Source organism: Macrobrachium rosenbergii, chromosome 10, assembly GCF_040412425.1.
Source record: "Macrobrachium rosenbergii isolate ZJJX-2024 chromosome 10, ASM4041242v1, whole genome shotgun sequence".
Classification (NCBI taxonomy): Eukaryota; Metazoa; Arthropoda; class Malacostraca; order Decapoda; family Palaemonidae; genus Macrobrachium; species Macrobrachium rosenbergii.
The window spans coordinates 49,611,590-49,634,527 of record NC_089750.1 but is presented as its reverse complement, the minus strand read 5'-3'; the positions used below and the strand labels follow the sequence as shown (position 1 = coordinate 49,634,527).

The following is a 22,938-nucleotide window of genomic DNA, read 5'->3' as shown; positions in this document are numbered from 1 at the left end:
TAGTTGAAGAATTGGGGAGGTATTTGGGAACGAGTTAGAGGGTATAGATGAGATTGTGGATGAAATTGAGAGTGGTAATAGTGAAGAAGATAGCATGAATCTGAGAGAGAATGGAGGAGAAGATGTGAGTTTGAATGTTGCTAGAGAAGAGAAAATGAGTTTGAATCTAGAAGAGAGAATGATTCTGAGAGAATGATTGCGTGCCCGCGAACGCGATCTAGAGGACCTGCTAGTGAGCATCCGTGGGTGTTGCGTAAGGCGATTTGAAAGAGGTGTGAAAGGTGTTGGTTGGGAAATGCTAAAAGGGGGGAGAAATATAGAGGGATGAAGAAATTTGTTTTTATTTAGCATTTCCCAACGTTTTGAGAGAGAGAGAGAGAGAGAGAGAGTGTGTAATTGTCGTTGTAAGTGAGTGCTTGGTTGTTGGAAGAGGGATGAGGTCGTTAGTTTGTTTACGGCGCTGTCTGTCTGTGGAATATGTGTGTGAGGATTTTTCGGTTTTGAAGGCAGTCTTTTTGAGTCTTGAGTCAGAGCTAGTGCTGGTCTGTTTTTGGTTTGGACAGTTTTTTTGTGCTGATGCAAAGTTGTTGTTTTCCTTGTTAGTGTGCTGTTCTTGTTGCTGTATGTTCATGAGTTGTGTTTTTCTGTTTTGGTTTGGTTTGTGTGGTTTTGTGTGCTGTGTTGGCGACCGTGGACGCCTTACTCCATCTTCCAGCAACCGAGGACCAGGGTGAGTGTTGTGTACTGTTTTTTTGTGTTTGAATTCCGCCACACAGCATTGCTGCCTGGTGGTACCATGAACACGATGGGGCTGACACAGCAAATTGGGCCAGGGAGGAATCTCTCTAGGTGCCTTAGAAAGAAGAGCTAGCAGGTTGGGATACCAAACAGAATCATCCTGAGATTTGGGGTGATCATCACTTGGCTGATCACCCTACGAATCAGACAAAAGGGAGGGAAGGCGTAAACATCGAGGTTGTCCCACGGGTGTTGAAACGGGTCCTCTGCAGCTGCCCATGGGTCTGGCACGAGCGAACAGAAGACCTGAAGTTTCCTGTTGTGCCGGGTGGTGAACAGATCTATGACTGGACGCCACTACACCACCAGCCGTGAAGACACAGGGACTGAACTGCCTCGTGGTACTGCTCTACATGGGGTTGACACAGCAGGTTGGGCCAGGGAGGAATTTCTCTCAGTGCCTTGGAAAGAAGAGCTAGCAGGTCAGGATACCAAACAGCCTGGGGCCATTTGGGAGCCACCAGAATCATCATGAGATTTGGGGTGATCATCACTTGGCTGATCACCCTGTAAATCAGACAAATCAGAGGAAAGGCGTACACACAGAGGTTGTCCCACGGGTGTCGGAACGCGTCCTCTGCAGCAGCCCACGGGGTCTGTCACGACCAAACAGAAGACCTGAAGTTTCCTGTTGTGCCGGGCGGCAAACAGATCAATGACTGGACACCCCCACACATCAAACAACCTCTCTGCATTGCCTGGGTGAAGGGACCACTCTGTCCCTATCACCTGATTCTGGTGGCTGAGCTTGTCTGCCACTACATTCCTCTTGCCTGGAATATACCTGGCTGACAGTTCTACCAAGTGGTCCAGAGCCCACTAATGCACCTGCACTGTCAACTGATGAAGCGGAAGGGACACCAGGCCCCCTTGCTTGTTGACGTATGCCACTACTGTGGTGTTGTCGCTCAACACCACGGTGTCTCATCACTCGATCATCTTGGTGCCACACTCCTGAAATCAGCAACTCCTCCAGGTGTGCACCCCATCCCTCAGTCGATGTGTCTGAGAGCAGAAGCATGTCCGGAGGGGGAGTGTATAGGCATATTCTTATTAAGAGGTTCCTGTCGTCCATCCCCCAGACTAGGTCCTCTCTCACCTCCTCTGAAAGAGGCATGAGAAAGGACTGGGGGTCTCGAGACTGGGACCAGTACTCCTTCAGTCACCACTGCAAGGACTGAAGGTGTAGATGCCCATGAGAGACCAGCTTCTCCAATGACAACAGGTGACCAATGATGACAGGTGACCGATGACGACTTGTCATTGCCAAGCTGGGTGCTCCTGTCAAGACAGGAACAGCTGTGCTGCCTTCCTGAACCTGCTGATACCAGAGTCCGAGGGGAAGACTCTTGCTGCTACCGTATCTATCAGCATGCCCAGGTACTTTATCCTCTGCTTGGGGGTGAGATCTGTCTTCTTGAGATCTACTACGATCCCTAGATCATGGCAAAATTTAAGGTGCCAATCCCTGTCCCGAAGCAACTGCAAGCAGGAGCTCACCAGGACCAGCCAATTGTCGAGATACCACAATAGATGTATCCCGTGCGAATGGGCCCAGGCTGACACTAGGGTGAACACTCACTTGAACACCTGGGGAGCGGTCGAAAGCCTGAAACAGAAAGCCCTGAATTGGAACACCGTCTCCCTGAGGATAAAGCAAAGGTACTTGCGGGAGGACAGATGAATGGGTATAGTATTTGGAAATACGCATCCTTCAGATCCACCGTAAGCATGAAGTCAGTCTCCCTGATGGAGGCAAGCACAGAACAAGCCGTCTCCATTGTGAACCGAGTCTGGCAAACTAATCGGTTCAGGGGAGAGAGGTCTATGACTGGTCTCCAGCTTTCCGAAGCTTTCTCCACAAGAAAGACATGGTTGTAAAAGCCTGGGGACTGATCTGACACGACTTCCACAGCACCCTTGCTCAGCATGGCTTGCACTTCCTGCGTAACTGTGAGATCCTCTGATGAACCAGGAACGTAGATACAGAGACGGACCAGAAAGTTAGTGAGGGGTGGCCAAGACTTGAAGGGGAGTAGATATCCCTACTGAAGAACATCCACTGCCCAAGTCTCGGCTCCGCATTGCTGCCATGTTGCCCAATGGGTCGACAAAGGCACCCCCCACCACTGGCAGCAGCTGGAGGGGAATGCTGCCCCTAGAGTTTCTCCTTCTTCTTCGCCTTACCCCTTTACCAGACTGGAAAAGGGCTGAAAGGGGTGCGATTGCCCACCCTTCCCAGTAGAAGAGGAAGGCTGGGTGTTCCTGTGAGAAACCTTCGAAGTCTGGTACTTCTTGGGGGCCGAGCAAGTGCTAGCCTGGCCCGAAGGCCGAGCTACAGTAGAGAGTGAAGACCTGGTGGTCTTGGCCACTGTCTTCAGCCCAATGCTTGTCCACCGCAGCATTTACCAGCTCTCTAAGGAAGAGAGAGGCAGAACTCAGCAACGGTCCGTTCCATAGTGTCATCGCCGACTCAGGACCTACAGACCTGGCAAAACGAGAAAGGGCAGTGTCTCTCCTCTTTAACACCAGGTTCGCCCACGTTTGCCGTCTAGTGGGCAAGGTAAAAGATGGCTCTACCTCCAAACTGGCACAGCCTCCCAAAAGCAGAGTCCTCCCCAGGCATGATAACGCCCGAGGAGGCAGCCACTTTGGATACTGTGAATGACCACAGATCCAGCCAGGAGACTGCCAGGAGAGCCACCATAGTGGTGGCTTCCAGGGCCGTTGCTTCTTGCTGTGAGAGGGAGACTCCTTCTGCAGCAAGCTGCTGCAACGACAGGCCCGGGCCTAGATGCACAAGGTCCAGGTCAACCTGCTTGGTCGGCAGTGCCCTCTCTGAGGGCGTATAAAAGCACTCCTGTCAAGGCAGAGGAGCAAGAAGCAGTTTATCCAAACGGTTTGAACGAAGTCAATTATCTTGCCTAGAAACAAGATTATTCACTTGATCAAGAACTCCTTCAGCAATCGTGGACCACGGCATCCACACTGAAACCTTGGGTTCCTTTTCCGGACCCCAGAAGGACTCGCGGCGCAAAGGACAATCCACAGATGAGGCCGTGGTACCCTCCCCAAGGTTATTGTGCTGACGGATCAGAGCAATGACCTCTGCAAAAGTCCTCTGTATTTCAGGGGTGAAGTCCTCCCGATCTACTCTCCCGGCAGGAAGGAGAACCTCGGCAGACCCCTTGGATCCTTCCTGCACTATGCAGGCGTACTACCTAGTCAATCCAAGGACCAAGCCAGGAGCGTATGCCTTAGCGGTCAAATTCTGGGGAGAGGAGTCTCCAGAGTTCCTCCTGTCCAACTCGCCCCTCCCAGGGAAACCCCAGGAGGCTGAGGGGACAGGTAAGGAGGATCAGGCACCCCCGCAGGGCCTGCTGGTGGAACCAGCAGGAGGAGCGGGCTGAGAGTGGTCATCTACCCACAGTGATGACAGCAATCCAAGTCTAGGAGAGCAATTTCACATCGGCAAAGAGCTGTCCTGAGGAGAGCATAGCGGTTCACAGGAGCCAAGCCAAGAACTCGACTCAACTGAGCCAGGCCGATCACGCAAACGTGATCAGGGACTGGGTGGAGTCAAATGCATGGCTGGCTGGCGAGAACTTGCGCTGTCCTCTTGACGGGCTCCAGTCCTCTTCTAGGCCGGAACCTCGCAAGAAGACTGTACAGGGGACCTCCTTTCTGTCTCACCAGATGCTCAGACTCGAGAGACCGAAGCACCTACCAGGGAACCTGGCTTGGCACTAGAGGCAATGCCAGCAGGCAGAGCTGAGACACCTGCATGTCTTGGCTCTTTCTCCTGTCCTGTGCCCGAATCAGTATGGTGAGTGGACTCTCCTGTACTGGTTCTGGATACCCAGGTCTCCTTAGAGGCCTGGGTAATCAGAGCGACTCGCAAATGAGTGCCCAACAACAGTGCCAGCCTTTGAAGCAGACTTCTTAGGCGTGGCAATGGGTGTGCAGACCGAGGTTTGCACGCCTAGACCCAGGGGTCAATGATTCGGTTCCCTGACCCAAAGGACGGGAAGAGCCAATGAGAGATCCCACTGCTTCCCCTGTGGTGGGAGGTAGTCCCTTAGAAGTCCCAGGACAGGATTTCTTAGGGGGGAGAGACAGCCTTCTTCTTCTTTAACCGACGAGCCTCGGAAGAAGGGGAGGAGGTAGCAGACAATGATGACGATGAAGATGAAGACATTGAAGATGATGAAGACGAAGACGACATCTTCCTATACCTCTTCTTCAACTTCTTCTTCACCATCTTCTTCAGGAGGGAGCAGCAGATGTCACAGGAGCAGCCGTGGTGGCCAGGGTAGCGGGAGCGACCCAGGCAGTAGATTTGTCAACCGTGGTGACAGGGGCAGCTGGGGCAGCCAGAACAGCCTGGGAGCCAGGAAAGCCAGGAGCAGCGACCGGGGCAACCGGGATAGCTGGGGCAGGTGGAGCAGCCATGATAGCCTGGAAGCCAGCAAAGCCAGGAACAGCAGGAGCAGGAACCATAAGATGAGGCATGGAAGAGGTCACCATCACAGAGGGTTCTGGCTGGGACAGCAGGGCCACGAAGAAGCCAGGAGGCAGAGGCACTGCGTGCTGAGATGCTGGCACGGCAGTCACCTGGGTCCCCAGGTGAGACAAGACAGTCACCGACATCTTGGCAAAAGCTGTCATTTTTACAGTGCTGGCGGTAGTGGTGGCCACGGCATGAGTTACCACCAGAGCACCAGAGACGGGACGCCAGGAAGACCCAGGTGGAGCCAGGTTGAACTCAGATCCGTAGCCTGCCGCAAAGAGAACCCTCTACTGCCAAACCTGAAGAAAAAGTCCAGTCAATGGAGAGAGTCTCTACATGCTCTCGGGGGGAAAAATTCCCCCCAGGGCAAGGAGAAGCCCTCGAGGAGAGGTCGTCCAGATCATCAAGCCCCCTCCCCGTCATTCCACGCCCGACAAAGTGAGCGAAGAAGACGAAGGGGAGTCCTTTCCCGAAGGAGAGGCAGCCAAAAGGGGAGGTTTGCCGAGAGAAAGAAACGATCCCGAAGGGTTAGCCACCAAGGGAGTCATCAGGGACGCATAAACCTCAGACGACGCCTTGGAAGGCTTCTTCCAGTACTGTTTCCTCCCCTCAAACTTCACCCACTGCTCAGCTGACCAGGAGCAACACTTGGCACATGTAGATACTCGTGAACACACATGCCCCCAGCAAGAGGAGCAAAGGGTGTGTGGGTCCACATCAATATTTGACCTGAAGCTACTACGCTTCTTCCTGCCAACCCCAGGACACACACACACTGGGGGAAGGCAGGCTTACAAGGTTTATTTCCTTCATGAGCTTGCATACCGACAAACAAACAAAGCAATCAAAGCAAGGAAAAAAGAAAAGATCCCACCGGGAAAACAGCTCAACAGCAGTCAGGGCAGAGAACGAGAAACACATCTGCATCGCACAACAGCCGAAAGCAAATTGGAATGTTTACATTCGGGCAGGTGGGACTCCTGCCTCCTGGACAGTGGTTAACTGCCTAACCACCTTGTTTGAAAGTTCAACGGCTATCTCCAGCTTCGCTGAAAGTAATCCCTAATGTAAAGGATCAACAGTTTGTATATCGTGTCAGAACAATCAACAAACATATCAGTAATACTAGTTACTCCCATGTCACAGTAATTCAAAACTGACCAATAAAAGCAAGACTTGAACATCTACTTTCAAAAGTGAGAAAAATAATCTTTTCTCATTGTAAAACTTGAAGTTGTTCTGCATACTCCTGTGGTGTTTACAGTTTAGTTAAAATATAAGAGTAAGCATGGGATATGTAGAGTAAAGCTTACATTCTAATAACAGTAACCATGGATAAGTTAGGGGGTGACATAATATAGTGTGGTTCCAGTTACAGTTACAACAGTTAACAATGTGCATGCAAGTAACAATATCCTGCACTGCTTGGAGTTAGGCAAAAAGATAACAGTACACCTGAAGATCCAAAAATGGTAATAACTGGAGGATGCACGTGACAGCCCCAGTTTGGTAACACTATCTTCAAGATACATTAGTAATGATACAACATGTAACAGTGCTCCCCGCCTTTTTCACGGGGATAGGCTTCAGAACCCACAGCGGAAATGCAAAATCCCCTCTACAAATGCTTATAACTGCCAAACACCCTGTACCCATACACTAAAATGCTTATAATCTATTTTAAAAGTTCAGACTAATTTAGTAGTTCAAACAAAAATATACCTTAAATTATCATACTAAAACAACTTAATACCATTTCAAACAAAAATAAACCCTAAACCATAACCCCAAAACACCCAAAGTCATCTTAGAGTAGTACCCTTTTACAACTGTGTATGTCCAGGAGTAGAAGGAAGAGCTAGGCTAGAATCAGTCTTAGAACTCTATTCAGATGAGATTCGGGCACCTTCTATTTACATTCATCCCAGTCCTTGCACTCTGGACAAGTATTCTTTCTCGAACACTCCTGCCCCTACACTTAGTGCACATGGAATGTGCCTTACAACAAATCTTAATAAGTATAGTCTTACAGCCCTCACTAAAATAACGACTGGAAGCACTAGGATCCAACATAATTACAGAAGAAAGAATCTAATACAAAAGACGAATCAAAAAAGGCAACAGTTTGACAAACAAAAGTGAATACTTCGCCTATTCGGCAAGCAAGCATGAACCGGCGAATTAGGCAGGACTGCAGAGCGCCATGTGCTGTCGATAGCACGACATAAAATAGAATGACACCGCTAGCGGTAAGTCGCTCCTACACTCCTGTTGTGGTGGGTGGGGCTTGTCACCCCCTGCTTTGCAACTGACGCATTACTGCGAATTTTTAATTTAGGATGCTATGCGCGCATAATTGTTACCTAAGTAGATACTTGGTAAGTTGCTTATTAAAATGAATCTTTAATACAAATTAGGTAAATCAGTCTTATAGAATATTTGACAACTAATCAAAATTACCCCTGTATACATAAGCATAGCCGTTTTCTCTCATAGTATTGAAGTTGTCCCATTTTCTTTATATATTGGTAAAAACAATTAAAATTATCACTAATTTGCATTTTTTCATAGAGCAACATGGTTTATTCACTAATTACTGTATTTTTCATATTGTGTTCGTGACTAAATACAGATTTTTATGATAAAAATAATTTACAGTGTACTTACTGTAGTAATGTTATCTACAAAAATGATATTTTAATGATAAAATAAAGTTTGTTCATACTTACCTGGCAGATATATATATATAGCTGTATTCTCTGAAGTCCGACAGAATTTCAAAAACTCACGGCACACGCAGTGGGGCCAGGTGGTTAGTACCCATTCCCGCCGCTGGGAGGCGGGTATCAGGAACCATTCCCATTTTCTATTCAGATTTTCTAGTGCCACTGTCTCCTGAGGGGAGGTGGGTGGGCACTATGATTATATATATCTGCCAGGTAAGTATGAACAAACTTTATTTTATCATTAAAATATCATTTTGTTCATGAGACTTACCTGTCAGATATATATATAGCTGAATCCCACCATTGGAGGTGGGAAGAGACAGAATAGGATTTAGGAAAAACAAATATATGTAGGCGACTGACGCCTTGGTTCCTTACCTGTTAGCATAGCTGACTTCGTGGTTACTGTCACCCAAGCCTGCTTCTGCTTTACTAGAGTCTCCAGCAAGGTAGTGACCTATATAGCTGGTGAGTTCTAGATGATCTGTCCACGGGGCGTGACCACAATGGGACTAGATCATAAGACCATACTGTGAGGGCAAAAGGAGCAACGACCAACCACCTGACCGAGCCTATCTAAGTCATTAAACCTAACATAAGCTAACGACTGGGACGTCCACCTCCAGTGGCCAACCCAACATCCATAAAACACAAAATCAAGATTAAAAAATACTTCCTAACCTCTAAAGGATAGGATGAGTATTGCTCTCTGCCCCCAACACTGTGTCTGCGGAAACGTATGGTCCTAGCGAATAGCAGTCTTCGTATGTCGTCTTCACGTCCCGCAAGTAATGTGAAGCGAACACCGAATTGCTTCGCCAGAAGGTGGTACCCAGAAGATCGCTAAGGGACATGTTCTTCTGGAAAGCCACCGAGGTCGCAATGGCTCTCACTTCGTGAGCCTTGACTTGCAGAAGTCTCATGTCACTGTCTTGAAAGGTAGAATGAGCCTCCTTGATCGTGCTTCTTAACAAGAATGCCAGAGCATTCTTGGACATCGGCAAGTCCGGCCTTTTGACAGAACACCACAGATTGTCCGATGGGCCTCGACTTCCTTTCTTCCTGTCTAGGTAGAATTTGAGAGCCCTGACAGGGCACGGGACTCTCTCTGATTCTTGCCCAAGAATTTCTGCCATATCCTTGATCTCAAAACTCTTGGGCCAAGGGGTAGAAGGATTCTCGTTTTTGGCAAGAAACATAGGGCTTAGGGAGCATACGGCATTATGCCCTCTAAAGCCTATGTGCTTGCTGATGGCTTGAACTTCACTAACTCTCTTCGCCGTCGCCAGAGCAGTTAGGAAAATAGCCTTCCTTGTCACATTCTTGAGCGATGCCGAATGAAGAGGCTCGAATGTATCCGACATCAAAAATTTCAGAACAACATCCAGGTTCCAGGAAGGCGTCCTCGGCTGAGGTACCTTAGCAGTCTCAAAGGACCTCAAGAGATCGTGAAGATCCTTGTTGTCGGCTAAGTCTAGACCTCTATGTCTAAAGACTGCCGACAGCATACTTCTATATCCTTTAATTGTCGAGACTGCCAGCTTTTCCTTCTCCCTAAGATGAAGCAGGAAGTCTGCTATCTGCGGCACAGAGGTCATGGTTGAGGAAATCCCCTTGCTTCTGCACCATTTCCTGAAATTGGCCCACTTTGATTGGTATACCACATTGGAGGAGGGTCTCCTGGCGCTGGCGATAGCCCTTGCCACTGCTCTTGAAAAACCCCTCGCTCTCGCCAACTTCATGATAGTCTGAATGCAGTCAGACTCAGAGCGGGGAGGTTTTTGTGGTACCTTTCGAAGTGGGGCTGCCTGAGCAGATCGACTCTCAGGGGAAGCGTTCTTGGGAAGTCCACCAGGAAGGCCATGACCTCTGTGAACAACTCTGCCGCTGGCCAAAAGGGGGTGATCAACGTCATCCTCGTCCCTTCCGACACTGCGAACTTCCTGATGACCTCCCCCAGAATCTTCAAGGGAGGAAAGGCGTAGAGATCCATTCCCTTCCAATCCCAGAGGAGGGCATCTACTGCTACTGCTCCTGGATCTAGGACAGGAGAGCAGTATAGAGGAAGCCTCTTTGTCCTGGACGTCGCAAAGAGATCCACCAAGGGACGTCCCCATAACCTCCACAGCTCTGACACACCTCCTCGTGAAGGGTCCACTCGGTCGGCAGAAGTTTGATGTTGCCGACTGAGAAGGTCCGCGTGGACATTCTCCACTCCTGCCACGAACCTCGTGAGGATCGTGATCCCCGAGCATGGGCCCAAAGCAGGATTTCCTTCGCTAGGACAAACAGGGACCGGGAGCGAGTTCCCCCCTGTTTCTTGAGGTATGCCAGGGCTGTGGTGTTGTCCGAGTTTACCTGTACAACTCGGCCTGATACTTGGCTCTCGAAGAATTGCAGGGCCAGCAGAATCGCCCCTAACTCTTTGAGATTGATGTGCCAGGACACCTGTTCCCCTCTCCAGGTGCCTGACACTTCTCTCCCCTAGTGTTGCTCCCCATCCCTCCCTGGACGCGTCGGAAAACAACACTAGGTCGGGGCTCTGAAGGTGTGAGAGAAACCCCTTCTGCCAACCTCGAGGGGTCGAGCCACCACCTCAGGTGATCCTTTTAGGAGAGATCCTCAGGGTCTCCTCCAGATCCTCCTTGTCCATCCAGTTTTCCGCCAGGAAAAACTGGAGCGGTCTGAGATGCAGTCTTCCCAGGGAAACAAACTTCTCCAGCGAGAAATGGTCCCCAGCAAACTCATCCATTCCCTCACTGAGCATGTTTCCTTCCCCAGGAAGGATGAGACTTTTCTAAGCATTGCTGCTGTCGTTCCTGGGATGGAAAAGCTTGAAAAGCCACTGAATCCATCTGAATCCCCAGATACACGATGGACTGCGTTGGGATCAGATGGGACTTTTCTCGTTTACTAGAAGTCCCTAGGGACTTCGTCAACTCCAAAGTCAATTTCAGGTCCTCCAGACACTTTGACTGTGAAGAGGCTCGAATGAGCCAATCGTCCAGGTAAAGCGAGATTCGTATGCCCGCCAAGTGAAGCCATCTCGCCACATTCTTCATGATGATCGTGAAGATCATGGGGGCTGTGCTTAGCCCGAAGCAAAGAGCTCTGAATTGGAACACCCGTCCCCCCAGTACAAACCTCAGGTACTTCCTCGACTGGGGATGTATGGGGAACATGAAAGTAGGCGTCCTGAAGGTCCAGAGAGACCATCCAATCTCCTGGTCTTAATGCTCCTAGAACAGACTGGGGCGTCTCCATCGTGAACTTTTCCTTCACCATAAAGCGGTTCAGTCTGCTGACATCTAGGACTGGTCTCCATCCTCCCGACTGCTTCGGAACTAGGAACAGTCTGTTGTAGAATCCTGGGGAGTCCAGCTCCAGGACTTGCTCCAGAGCTCTTTTCTCGACCATTTGCACTAATAGCTCAAAAAGGATCTGTTGCTTCTCTTGATGGTAGGAGGGCGACAGATCCCTGGGCGGCGTGCACAGAGGTGGCGTGTCGAGAAAGGGGATCTTGTATCCTCTCTCGATAACTTCAAGGGACCAGGTGTCCGCCCCTCTTGCTCTCCAGGCTCCGCAAAATAAAGAAGCCTGGCTCCTACAGGTGTCTGGGCGCTGCAAGTCACTTCTTGCCCCTAGGTTTTGGCGGGGCTCCGCCTCTGGAAAACCTCTTCCTCGGGAGACGATCTCGAGGAAGAAGCTCCTCCACGAAAGGGCTTCTTCTTCCTGGAGGTCTGACCCGGCGACGACGTCAAAGGGACTGCCGAGGCGTCAAAAGAGAGTGGGCCAAGAGGTCTTGAGTGGCCTTCTTCTTCAAGCTGGCGGCGAGATCCTTGATCAAGGACTGGGGAAGAGATGGTTGGACAACGGGCGAACAGCAATTCTGCCCTCTGCGACGGAGAAACTGACTTTGCTGTAAAGTTACAGTACAAGGCCCTCTTCTTCAAGAGGCCCGTACAAAAGTGGGAAGCCAGTTCCTCCGAGCCATCCCTGACGGCCTTGTCCATGCAGTTCAACACGCTGGACAGCTCCCCCAGGCTGATCGAGTCGGGACTTCTAATCTTGACGTCTAGAGCCCCCAAACACCAGTCCAGGAAATTGAAGACCTCCCTGGTTCGAAACAGTCCCTTCAAATGGTGATCCATCTTGCAGACAGGAGGGACCTTCTAGGCAGGGGACGTCGACCGACCAAGCTAGGTAAGTCTCCCTGGGGACGAGGAAAGGAACTCTTGAGCCGGCGTCCTCTCCGGTCTCGTACCACATACCTGCCTTGCCGCTCAGCTTGGATGGAGGCAGGGCAAAAGAAGTCTTGCCTTGGGTCTTCCTTTCCTCCATCCAGGTGTTAACCTTCTTGAAGGCCTTCTTCGTTGCCAGAGACGAAGTCATCTTAACAAACCCCGGCGCTCTCCTCGTCTTGGACGAAGCTAACTGCGAAGGAGGAGAGAGAGGAGCCGAGGGTTTGAACTTGTCGCCAAACAAGTCCTTGAGAAGACCGGCTAACACCTGGTAGTCCGTAGACGAGGAAGTAGGAGGCTGCTCAAGGTCTGCAGGCTCCAACTCACAAGAGACTTCTCCCTCTTCAATGGGAGAAACCAGAGAGTCTCCCAAGACCTTGGGAGAACGAAGGCCTTGCAGTCCAACACGCAGATGGGATCTTCGCTTCCCCGCAGTCTTTGATTGCTCTGAAGCGTCACGTCGAGCAACCAAAGAGGCGTCCTGATGAGCGTCCTGTCGGCGTCCATCCGGCATCCCAGCCGGCGTCCTGCACGGCAGCGAGGAGGCGTCCTGACGCGAGCAGCTACAGAAGCGTCCAGGATAGCTGCTTGTGGGCGTCACGCTGCAGCTGAGCGTCACGATGGCGATCCAGCGGCGGTGAGCACGACTGGGAGGCGAAGCAGGTGACGGTGAAGAGGCGAAAGAGGCACAGGAGAGGGGACTTCCTGGACCTCTTGACAGGCAGCCTCGAGTCCTTGCATCGACGACGCGGCTCTGCTTCCCTCTCAGCAAGGAGAGAAGCCAACTGGCGCTGCATGTCCAGCAGAATCCTCTTGGACGGAGAGGTCTCCTTCTCGGGGAAGAGCTAATCCTGTGAGAGCCTTCTTCTTCCTTCACAGGGCGAGGTTCGCCTTCTTCCTCCTCACCGGAGCTAACTCTGAAGACATCCTGGTCCTCTTCTGTGGCGGGAAAGCGTCGAAACACTCAGAAGAAGACGAAAATACGCCTTGAGAAAGAGGACGTGAAGCGTCCTCTTCTCTGAAGCTTCTCTTAAGCGGGCGAGAGTCCTTCCGAGAGTTCCACCCCTTGCGCGGGGAGGACGCCTCGGAGGACGAGAAGCAGTCCTTCAGGATACGTGCACGCGCACAATCCTTGGCAGCCTGGGAAGCGTCATCAGGTCCTGCCGAAGGGACGCCAGATCGGTGGGAAGCCCCCGTAACCCTCTTGCGGCTTTCGACTTGCCCTCTCCCTGAGTCCTGGAGTCCGACAGAGGTCCAGGCATAGAAGTGTTATGGGGCCAATCTGACGCCCCCTCCACTACACTAGGGGGATCACTACACTTAACTGCACTTTGAAGAGAAATCACTTTCGATTCCAGAGCACGGATGGTGTTCATAATCTCCGTCAGGGCCATACCCTCCGCAGACACAACCTCAGCGCCCAAAGGCAATACCACAGGGTTAGGTGATACTATGTCTACAATAGGGTTATCAGGAGAGGAATTAATACCCTGACTCTTACTAGCACTCCTGGAGGAAGACCTCCTGATCCTATCACGCTCCAACTTGCATACATAGGCATCATACACCTTCCAGCTTGCATCCGGCAAAGTCTCACACTCCTTGCAGCGATCATTTATCAAGCAAACCTGCCCCCTACACCTCAAGCATACAGTGTGAGGTTAGCCTCACCTTACACTCATTCACACAACATACTCTGAAGCTAGCAGAACTAGATCCAGACATCATCCAAAGAGCAATCAAAAGCAAATCAAAAACAGTCCACAAAAGCGTATGCCAATCCACAATCCAAAGTCAACAACCAAAAGTCAAATAGAATACTTAAGTGGAAAATAACGAGTTTACGAAATCCACAGATGGAGGTACTGAAAACAGATGTTGACAGTACCGGCGACAGAGAAAATCTGAATAGAAAATGGGAATGGTTCCTGATACCCGCCTCCCAGCGGTGGGAATGGGTACTAACCACCTGGCCCCACTGCGTGTGCCGTGAGTTTTTGAAATTCTGTCGGACTTCGGAGAATACAGCTATATATATATCTGACAGGCAAGTCTCATGAACAAAACAAGAACTGTTCATGCAACGAACTGGGGCATCTGGCATCTTGTCACAGATATGAGATGGGAAGCGGCCAGTGACCTGATCTCAACCCCTGGCGTATCAGTTTTCTTCTTACCGCCATTGAGAGAGGTCGTTCCTTTCTCTCCTTCCTCTCCATAGCCGGTTGTTTTTGCCTTTGCCCATGTTTTTTGGTTATTTTTGTGATCAGTGTGTTAGCGTGCGTGTGTTTTGGTTTTTATCATGCAATCCCAAAACCCAGCTAAAGTTCCCATAACCCTCAGAGAAAATATCCTGGTGTAGGTTCCTATACTTGCTCGCGTTATAGCGCTTCCTTTGAGACTGACCCCCATTCAACTTGTAGTAGATCCAGATCGATTGATTGTAATGTGACTAACCCTCGCCCTGAATGTCGTTCTTGGCCTCCTGTGCAGTGGAAGAGATTTGCCATGCAGAAGCAGCACAAGAGGAAGTCAGAGGCACCATCTTGGGAAGGATTTTCTCCTCCTTCAGTGCATATTTCTCAGGTTCCTCATTGTTCTGCTTCTCCCCTTGCTTCTCCTTCCTTGTCAGGTTTGTCTCCTTCCTTTTCTTCCATTGATTCGTCTTTGGAAGTTTTGGGAGAAATTAGTAAAAGTTCCCCGCAGAAAGGTGAATAATGTGTTCCACAAAAATCCATGACAAAATGAAACACGAAAAAGTGGGGTAGCACTGTACACTTCTAGTTACAAATATGCCTATCAAAAACAGGTTCTGCTGATAACAGTACTAGAAAGGAATAACTGAAACTGTATACACAGTATTAGGCACACAAATTTTTTCATTATTTTAGTCAATTGCATTAGCTACTAACAAAATACATTTGTGTGGAATTAATTTTGTAATGCCACTACAATTAAAAATATTTTAGCTACTTATGTTTATGCATTTAGGACCAAAGCTATTCTCAGTCATGATTACTATTTAAAAAATAAAAAAAATCGTCTTCATGCAATTAAGGCTTGTGTACATCTTAGCATACAACAATCTAAAATGATAGAGTCACTTAAAACTGATACCAACCTAAATTATAGTTTAATTCAATAATAAACATTTCTACAGCATCATCATAAATTTTCTAGGATATCATTGGTTAGAATCACTTCTTGGCAGAATGTAACACCACAAGTATTATCCATTACGTGAAACCTCCCTTGATCAAAGTTGAAGGAAATCACAATAATTTAAGTTTCAAAATGATTTTAACCCCATTCACATAATAACTCTATGTTTCTCTTAAGTGCCTTTTGTGGAATTACAGTAGCCTTGTGCAACAAAATAAGATCCATTAAGTGAGTATCTTTTGTTTTGTCACAGTTTAATTGACACCATAATATTTTACAGAGAACAAGCTTCAGCTCTTATCTTGATTATGTACGATACACAAAGGACATCATTACTTTACTGATTCATAAAAAGCCATCTTGAGGCATATTGTATCAACAACTACACAATATAAGGAATCTGTCTGAAGGGCTTTGCAAATTTTTACAGTACAGAATATGACAAACTGGTTATACTGTACAAGGAAATTTTTCAGTGAATATGAACAATACTTATGTCTGATATATCATTTTATGTGAAATGGATCACCAGACACAGCTGAGCATGGGCAAGCCTCAACCTTCTACTTCCTGTAATATGGTCATAAAATCAAGAAGAATATGGGAAAAAAATACTTTCCCAAATCAGGAACGACACATTTTCAATGAGGTTAAGTAGGTAGAAAGGTTGCAGACTAGATGGGACAAGGCATCCTAGGTTAATGGAGGTTAGTTAGGCAAGGATGTATTAATCAGTAGATAGGTTCTACATGAAGGTATGTGGGTTGATGGGTCTAGTTGGGAGGAAGTCCCTCATTCAGACAGGTGCCAGCATACTAGGTGAAAGTAAGCTAAACCAAAATAGGTTGCCTCCCCTTGCAGGCTAAGTGCATTTTACCCTCTGGTTTCTTTTCTCTAATTATAAGTATGACAGATAGATTAGGCTGTATTTCTCACTGATTCTGTTGGGATTAACCAGGCTACATTTCACCATCTTCTGATGGCACCAGCCTAATTACTTATCATTGTTTCCACACACAAAAAAACCAATTTCCATCTTCAATTCCCCTACATTATATGAGAGGTTGTCAATGAGCCTAGATGATCCAAGGAGGATCCAAAGCTGTGGGATTTGCCTAAAAATAATTTTACAAACAGAAATCACATTTAAGTTAATCTGAAAACATTCTTAGGTAATTTATATTTTTCCCAGGTATACAAACCAGAGCCTTTCACAAATGAGAATTCCTTGCTACAAGCTGAAAGCTGTTGTTGAAGTTTGGTAACAAGGTGGTAATTGGTAGTATATGGGTGAGTGGGGTGATACAACCCACCTGCCACAAACCAACATTTTTTCCTACAGTATCAGACTACACAGGGTGGTTGGGGTGGGATTATGAAAAAGGTTCTGCTATGTATACCAGAAAATACAAATTACTTAAAAAAAATATTTATGTTCTCACAGAAATACAAACCATCACCTTTTGGTAGGAGACTTACCCTGAAGTGGGAGAATAGCCTCACATCTGGCTGGCAATTTAAACTTCCCACCTCAGAAATGTCACATTTCTAGTGAGAAAGGGACCAGACTCCCACAACCTCCTCTACTGTCTGCAGGCAAGATGTATTTGAGCAGGCACTCTAGGAAAACTCTGAAGAATCCTACTGAGCAAAACTTATCTGAGTATTCACACTAGAAAAACTTTGAAGTATCCTGTTCTGTCCAGGTGGACGGATTGGAATCTTGTAAGAGGTTTTATGTGACCTCCTTTTCTTTCTGTGAGAGGAAGAATTGGTCAAAGAAGATGAACCGTCATTTCTACACTTACTCCAACCATGAGTCTCTCTCCAAATACAACATAGGGTGAGGTCAAGGCATGCAGATGAGAAACAGGAGTACCACCTGTGTTCAATACAATGGGTATCTCCTATAGGCAACACCACAGCAAAGGAAGGCTCAATAGCACAGAGCTCCTTCAGAGGAGTAGCTAAGATAGGGACAATCCTGTGCAGGTTCCCCAACAAAACTGATGCTTCATGAGCATACACCAAGATCACACCTTTGGAGAACTCAGTGTGAGCACAGGTTTGCACTTCGAGAGTATGATGGGCCACTACCTTCAGCTGCCTACCCTTCTCATACCAAACAAGAGGAGAACGAGCAGGAGGGCCAGGGAAAGATAGGATGCAGTCCAGAAAGAAGGAACCAAAAAGTTTTACCCGTGTCAAATGTGGAGTTTTTATCTCCGACAACACCAATGAACATCTTTTAGCCTTCCTACATTTCTTATTGAAACTCTTCAACTGCAAAGGGGACCAGCCAACACATTCTGGAGGATCAACACAGGCAGTTCCCGGTTAATGGTGGGCTTGGTTAATGGCAATCTGGTTTTACGGCGCTTGTCTAGCGACGAAAATCTGCAATTTTCGGCATTGAAAATTGCCAATTTCCGCTTATTGGTGCCGATAATTGAGTATTGGCACCGATACATACCTAACAGAGGTGTCGATAACCGAAAATCGGCGCTTTTTGGCGCTGATAAGCCCCGAAATCGCCGAAAAAGCGCCGGAAATCACCGATTTTCAGTTAGTGGCTATTTCCAGTTATTATCACACCCCCCAGAACTGAACCCCCGCCAATAACTGAGGACTGCCTGTAATACTTTAACAGAAAACATAAAGAGACCACAGACCTCCTTACATCATGCACATCTATGTCACTCAATCTCCCTCTTTTTAACAACATCCATCACACAATCACTAAAGTCAAGATTCATCAGCAAATAATTGAGTTATAGCTTCAATGAAGCAGTAAGATAATGAACAGATCAGACCTCTGCTCTCAACCACAACTAAAGTAAGTGTTGGCTTACAGCAGGTGAACTACCACCAATTAACCATCACATTACCAAGCTTCAACAACCATTTCAAGCTTGCACTGAAAAACATTCACACGTAAAAGCAATATTTTGTATTTCTATAAGAACAAATAGGTATTTTAATTTCAACCAGAATGTGTAAAGTCACATGTGAGAATAATGCACATAAAAACAAATCATTTTTACATGGCTTTCCTGCAAATGCATAGCTGCTGAGATGCTGTTTGCATACACAAGCTACCTTATTTACTGCAAAGTTTTTGCAGGCTGAACTACTTCTAATATACTGCACTACTTTTTACTTCTCTGTTAAGTAATACAGTAATTACTTAGCATTTTCAACCAATTAAAACATCATAAATTCTTAAGCTAAAGTGCTCAGATGTTTTCTGATTCATCCCAGTTTTCACTACATTTTCTTCAGTTTAACAGAGCCTGTCTTGTATGTAAGAAGCGTTAATGGAGATCTTAAGTAGTAACAATATACTGAGTTGCAAAAAATGTAAAATGACACTTGGCTGTAAGAGTCAAGGACCTGTAAATGGCTAAGACAAAGAGGATGTAACCCCTTTCCAGTTAGAATCTTTGTGCGAGGTTTGGCTAATAATAATCTCTTCACTTCACTTTTATGATTTATGGCCCTCTGTTAGGGTTGGTGCTGCTGTAAGTTACATTGGTTAGGAAAGTCAGGTTTATGATGTATCATTGCAATCTGCTCTATGACCCTGTTTCTAATCTGAGTGGGTGGGAAGAAGTCTTTCACTCTCAATCTCGTACTGACAACATAAATTATCATATTACATTTGAATTATTACTTCCTTAACGAGTAATAAAATTACTGAGTTCAAGCTTCAAATGGGTTCTCACTGAAATGAAAATGATACATGGCCGTGCGATGGGCACAATAAATGAAAAAACCAAAGATACTTCAGTGAATACTGTGATGGGTGATATCAAAGATTTTTCTTGTTATCAACTATTGGTAAAATTTTACAATGGCTGCGAGACCTGGTTCCCACCAGTCGCCGACCGGACAGGTTACTGCCTTTTTGGGGGGGTCCAGGGGGGGGGGGTGAAGCCCCCTGGCCAGGTCAGGGCACGTCACCCTAAGTTAGGATAGGTAGGTAAGATCTGGTCAGGTCAGGACCTGGCATTACAGGAAAGGTTAGGTCTATTTATGTATGAGTAACCTGTCCTGGTCGACGACTGGCAGAAATCAGGCCGCGCAACTATCGTAAAGCTTTACCCAACTAGGGTAAACACTCGGGCTGTGGCACACTGCATAATTGCTCCGTTGCTTGGACACTTCCAGAAAATGCATTTGAACGCACCACCATCAGCATCAGTGAGCCATGTGCCCCCTCTACATAACATGCCAAGACCTCTATGTTCCTATCAAAGTAACAGTTTTCTCCTAAATTACGAAATAATGGCATACTTCTGATTAAACAGAAGTTCGTTAAGATTTGGTAATGCGCGGTGCTAACTTACCGGCCATGACACTCTCGAAACTTTTACTGAAAACACTTTAAAAAGTGGACGAATGATGCCACCTTGATAAAATCTGCAAAATATTTGCACCCATAGATGCTGACACTGTTTCCTTGACATCAGTGGTAAACGCTGGCGCCTATGGGGCTTGGACGGGGAACTCTAGCGAATTCTTGGGACGCCAGAGCGCTAGATAATGTTTAAATAACTAGGTAGCTAAACACCAGAATAAGGTTATAAATTGAGTAAATGTATTGAGTGTTCAATTATAATTCATTTGAAAATGTTTGTTGTTGGAGCAAACCAGATTCCTGAGACAAATTTCAAGGCTTTTGCTGTGAACATTATGATGTAGCCATTTTTTGCATTTTCCTATTTTTTTTTTATTTATTAATATATATTACATACAGTGTAGCATACATATATCATATACAGTGTAAGTTTTGTCAAATATAATGGTGTTTTAAGTAATAATTTTGGATTTAAAACCTTTATTTCAGTCCTGTATTTTGACGCCATGGCACTTGACTCTCGTACCAATTCTAGATAAACTGTCATACTTGACTTTCTTGCATTTCTGCCAAAGTGGTAACTCTCATTTGTACACATTACATGTCTCAGAAGTATAAAGCACATAGTAATATGGAATTAAATAAATGAAAAGTCCTAACAACAAAACTGCATTTCTATCGTAAACAATTCACTAATGTTTGTCCATTCTCGGACGTTTGTGGCAGCCAGATGTACAATAAGGCTGGAAAATTGTTCCCACCACAGTTTCGCTACTTTGATGGAGCAAAGTACTGTGCACAAACATTCTCACATATTTTAGGTGGTATTTTGATTGAATTAAGAACAAATTGTGCATGCATTTCAGTTCCACCACATAACAGATGGGAATTCCATGTCTCATATTTTCACTGGTATATGCAACAAAATGTTGTTTTATCGTGCTGATTACAGCTAAAATTTTGAGTAATATCTATAAACATTACATATATACACAATGAGTGCTGGGAATGAAGTGTCCAATGGCCATTCATTTTGTCTCAGTATTTGGGAGGACACCATATTGGATTCAAAATTGCCTTCAACACTTATTTTACGAAGACTTCACATGCTTATTTTAGTTCATATAGCAGTTTCCTACAGCTCATTTTGTTAATGAAGCTTCAATCTTTTGAAAGGTTCTCTAAAATGTTTAATTTTTTTGTTATTTCTCCAATTAAATGTCAAGTGAAAAGTGAAAATTCTGCCACCCAAGTGTCTCATATGCCCCATCGTTTTACCTTATTTTGAGTACTTGCATATTAATACCTGATTATTTTTGTCATGAAATAAAATACTTATAGCAGAAGTAGTTGTTTGCCAATGTCTGCTGACCAATTACTGGGAATTAAACTCACATAGCAACAAATATTACCCAATAGTTTATGTAGTCCATTGCTAAAAGGCTATTACTTAAGCTATGGCGACAATGAAAACTACTGTCTAGGTCTACGATTCAAGCAAAAAACGAGAATTTAATCTATACTACAATCATAAATTTCTCTTCATTAGACTGTATACACAGCCTAGGCTAAACAGGGCATGTCCTAGCTTGCACAGGCAAGCATGGCCCAGGGCAGATAGCCTAATCACAAAGGCCAACAAACAAGCTGGATGTTGGGCTAACCTTGATCCAGAAACATGACATCCTCTCCTAAATTTAAAAAAGAGCAAACCATGTTAGTTCGATTTAACTTATGCAACATGAATAGGGTAAGTTTGCATGCACAAGGACAACCTTATGTTCTCAAGCGAAACTTTCAATGACAAAATCACTCAAAAACGCGTCACATTGCTCCAGGATATCACATTCTAATGAGAGTCAAAACTGGAAATTTTAACTAACCACGCAAAGAAATATAATTACTTTATTAAAATATCCATACAAATACACCCATAAGGACAAGCAAGGGAAATTACCTTCACGGGAACCCATGGCGGCAGCGGTTTCACTCAGCTGATCACGAGACGCCCATCAACAACACTGTAATGTTGACATTTGTATTTTGCGCAAAACTCAGCTTGCGCTTTATGACAACCGAAACTGGCCATCGAAACAAAGCTTCGGAAACTGGTCACTGAAATTAGGAACATTTTTTAATATTCTATATATATATATATATATATATATATATATATATATATATATATATATATCATATATATATATGACAAAAATATATAATTAGTCAAATGTTACAAATCTGACAACAATCAATTAGTCAAATGTTACAAATCTAACAATCAGCTGTCATGGTGAATATGAAACATGAATTCGACAAACTTTATGTACGGCATAGTCCATATCAACTTTTATCTCTGTATGCCTCAGTAGTCAAAGTCACTCCCTGTCTATCGTTGTTTCTAAACCAACACGCGGTTCGAATGCTGCCTGTGACGAAGCATTTGTCAATTACAATAATATTATTCCCCTTAGGCTTAAGTTATTTGTCGATATTTATCAGTTAATATTTTTTAATATAAAAAAGTCAAATGTGTTTAAGTGACTATATATATATATATATATATATATATATATATATATATATATATATATATATATATATATATATAGAAGAAGAAGTGAAGTGACTGCCTCATTCAAAATTTTGTACTCTGTGTAGGTAACTTCTACATTAGGCTCTTCATGAAATCACACCAGAAGCACGCCGAACATCCTAGATACACAGCACCAATCACCTCTTTCTTGCATACACTCCCACTATTCCTGAATGTTGAGGGCTACCTTCCCAGTACCTCTCTCATTCCATTTATGCAGCCCTATCCAGGTCTTCATCAACTAGCACTTCCTAACTTAATAAATTTGAATTATGCACTCTTTTCATCAGTCTATCGTCCTGCAGTCTTTCTCACATGACCAAACTATCTTAAAACACCCTGGTCCACCCTTTTAACTATGCTAAATTTTCTACCACTTATGTCTATCTCCACATTTTTTGCTCTGTCAATCTTTCTCATGCCACGTACACTATGCGAACAGATCGTCTCATCAGCTTCAACTAGCTTCCTTTTATTCCCATTCAACGTCTACACTTTACTTCCATTAAGGAGAGATGGCTCAATTTTCCCTTCACACACTCCCA

The 22,938-nt window shown here is 45.8% G+C and overlaps 1 protein-coding gene across 1 annotated transcript in view; it reads right to left on the bottom strand.

Moving 5' to 3' along the window:
* The window catches only part of LOC136842621 (rabankyrin-5), a 379,842-nt gene extending 357,954 nt beyond the window's left edge, over positions 1 to 21,888 (bottom strand). Inside the window, 1 exon segment of the mRNA XM_067110236.1 lies at positions 21,755 to 21,888. Within this exon segment, the coding sequence (XP_066966337.1) occupies positions 21,755 to 21,770 (16 nt within the window). The 5' untranslated portion in view covers positions 21,771 to 21,888.
* Between the last annotated feature and the right edge of the window lie 1,050 nt (positions 21,889 to 22,938).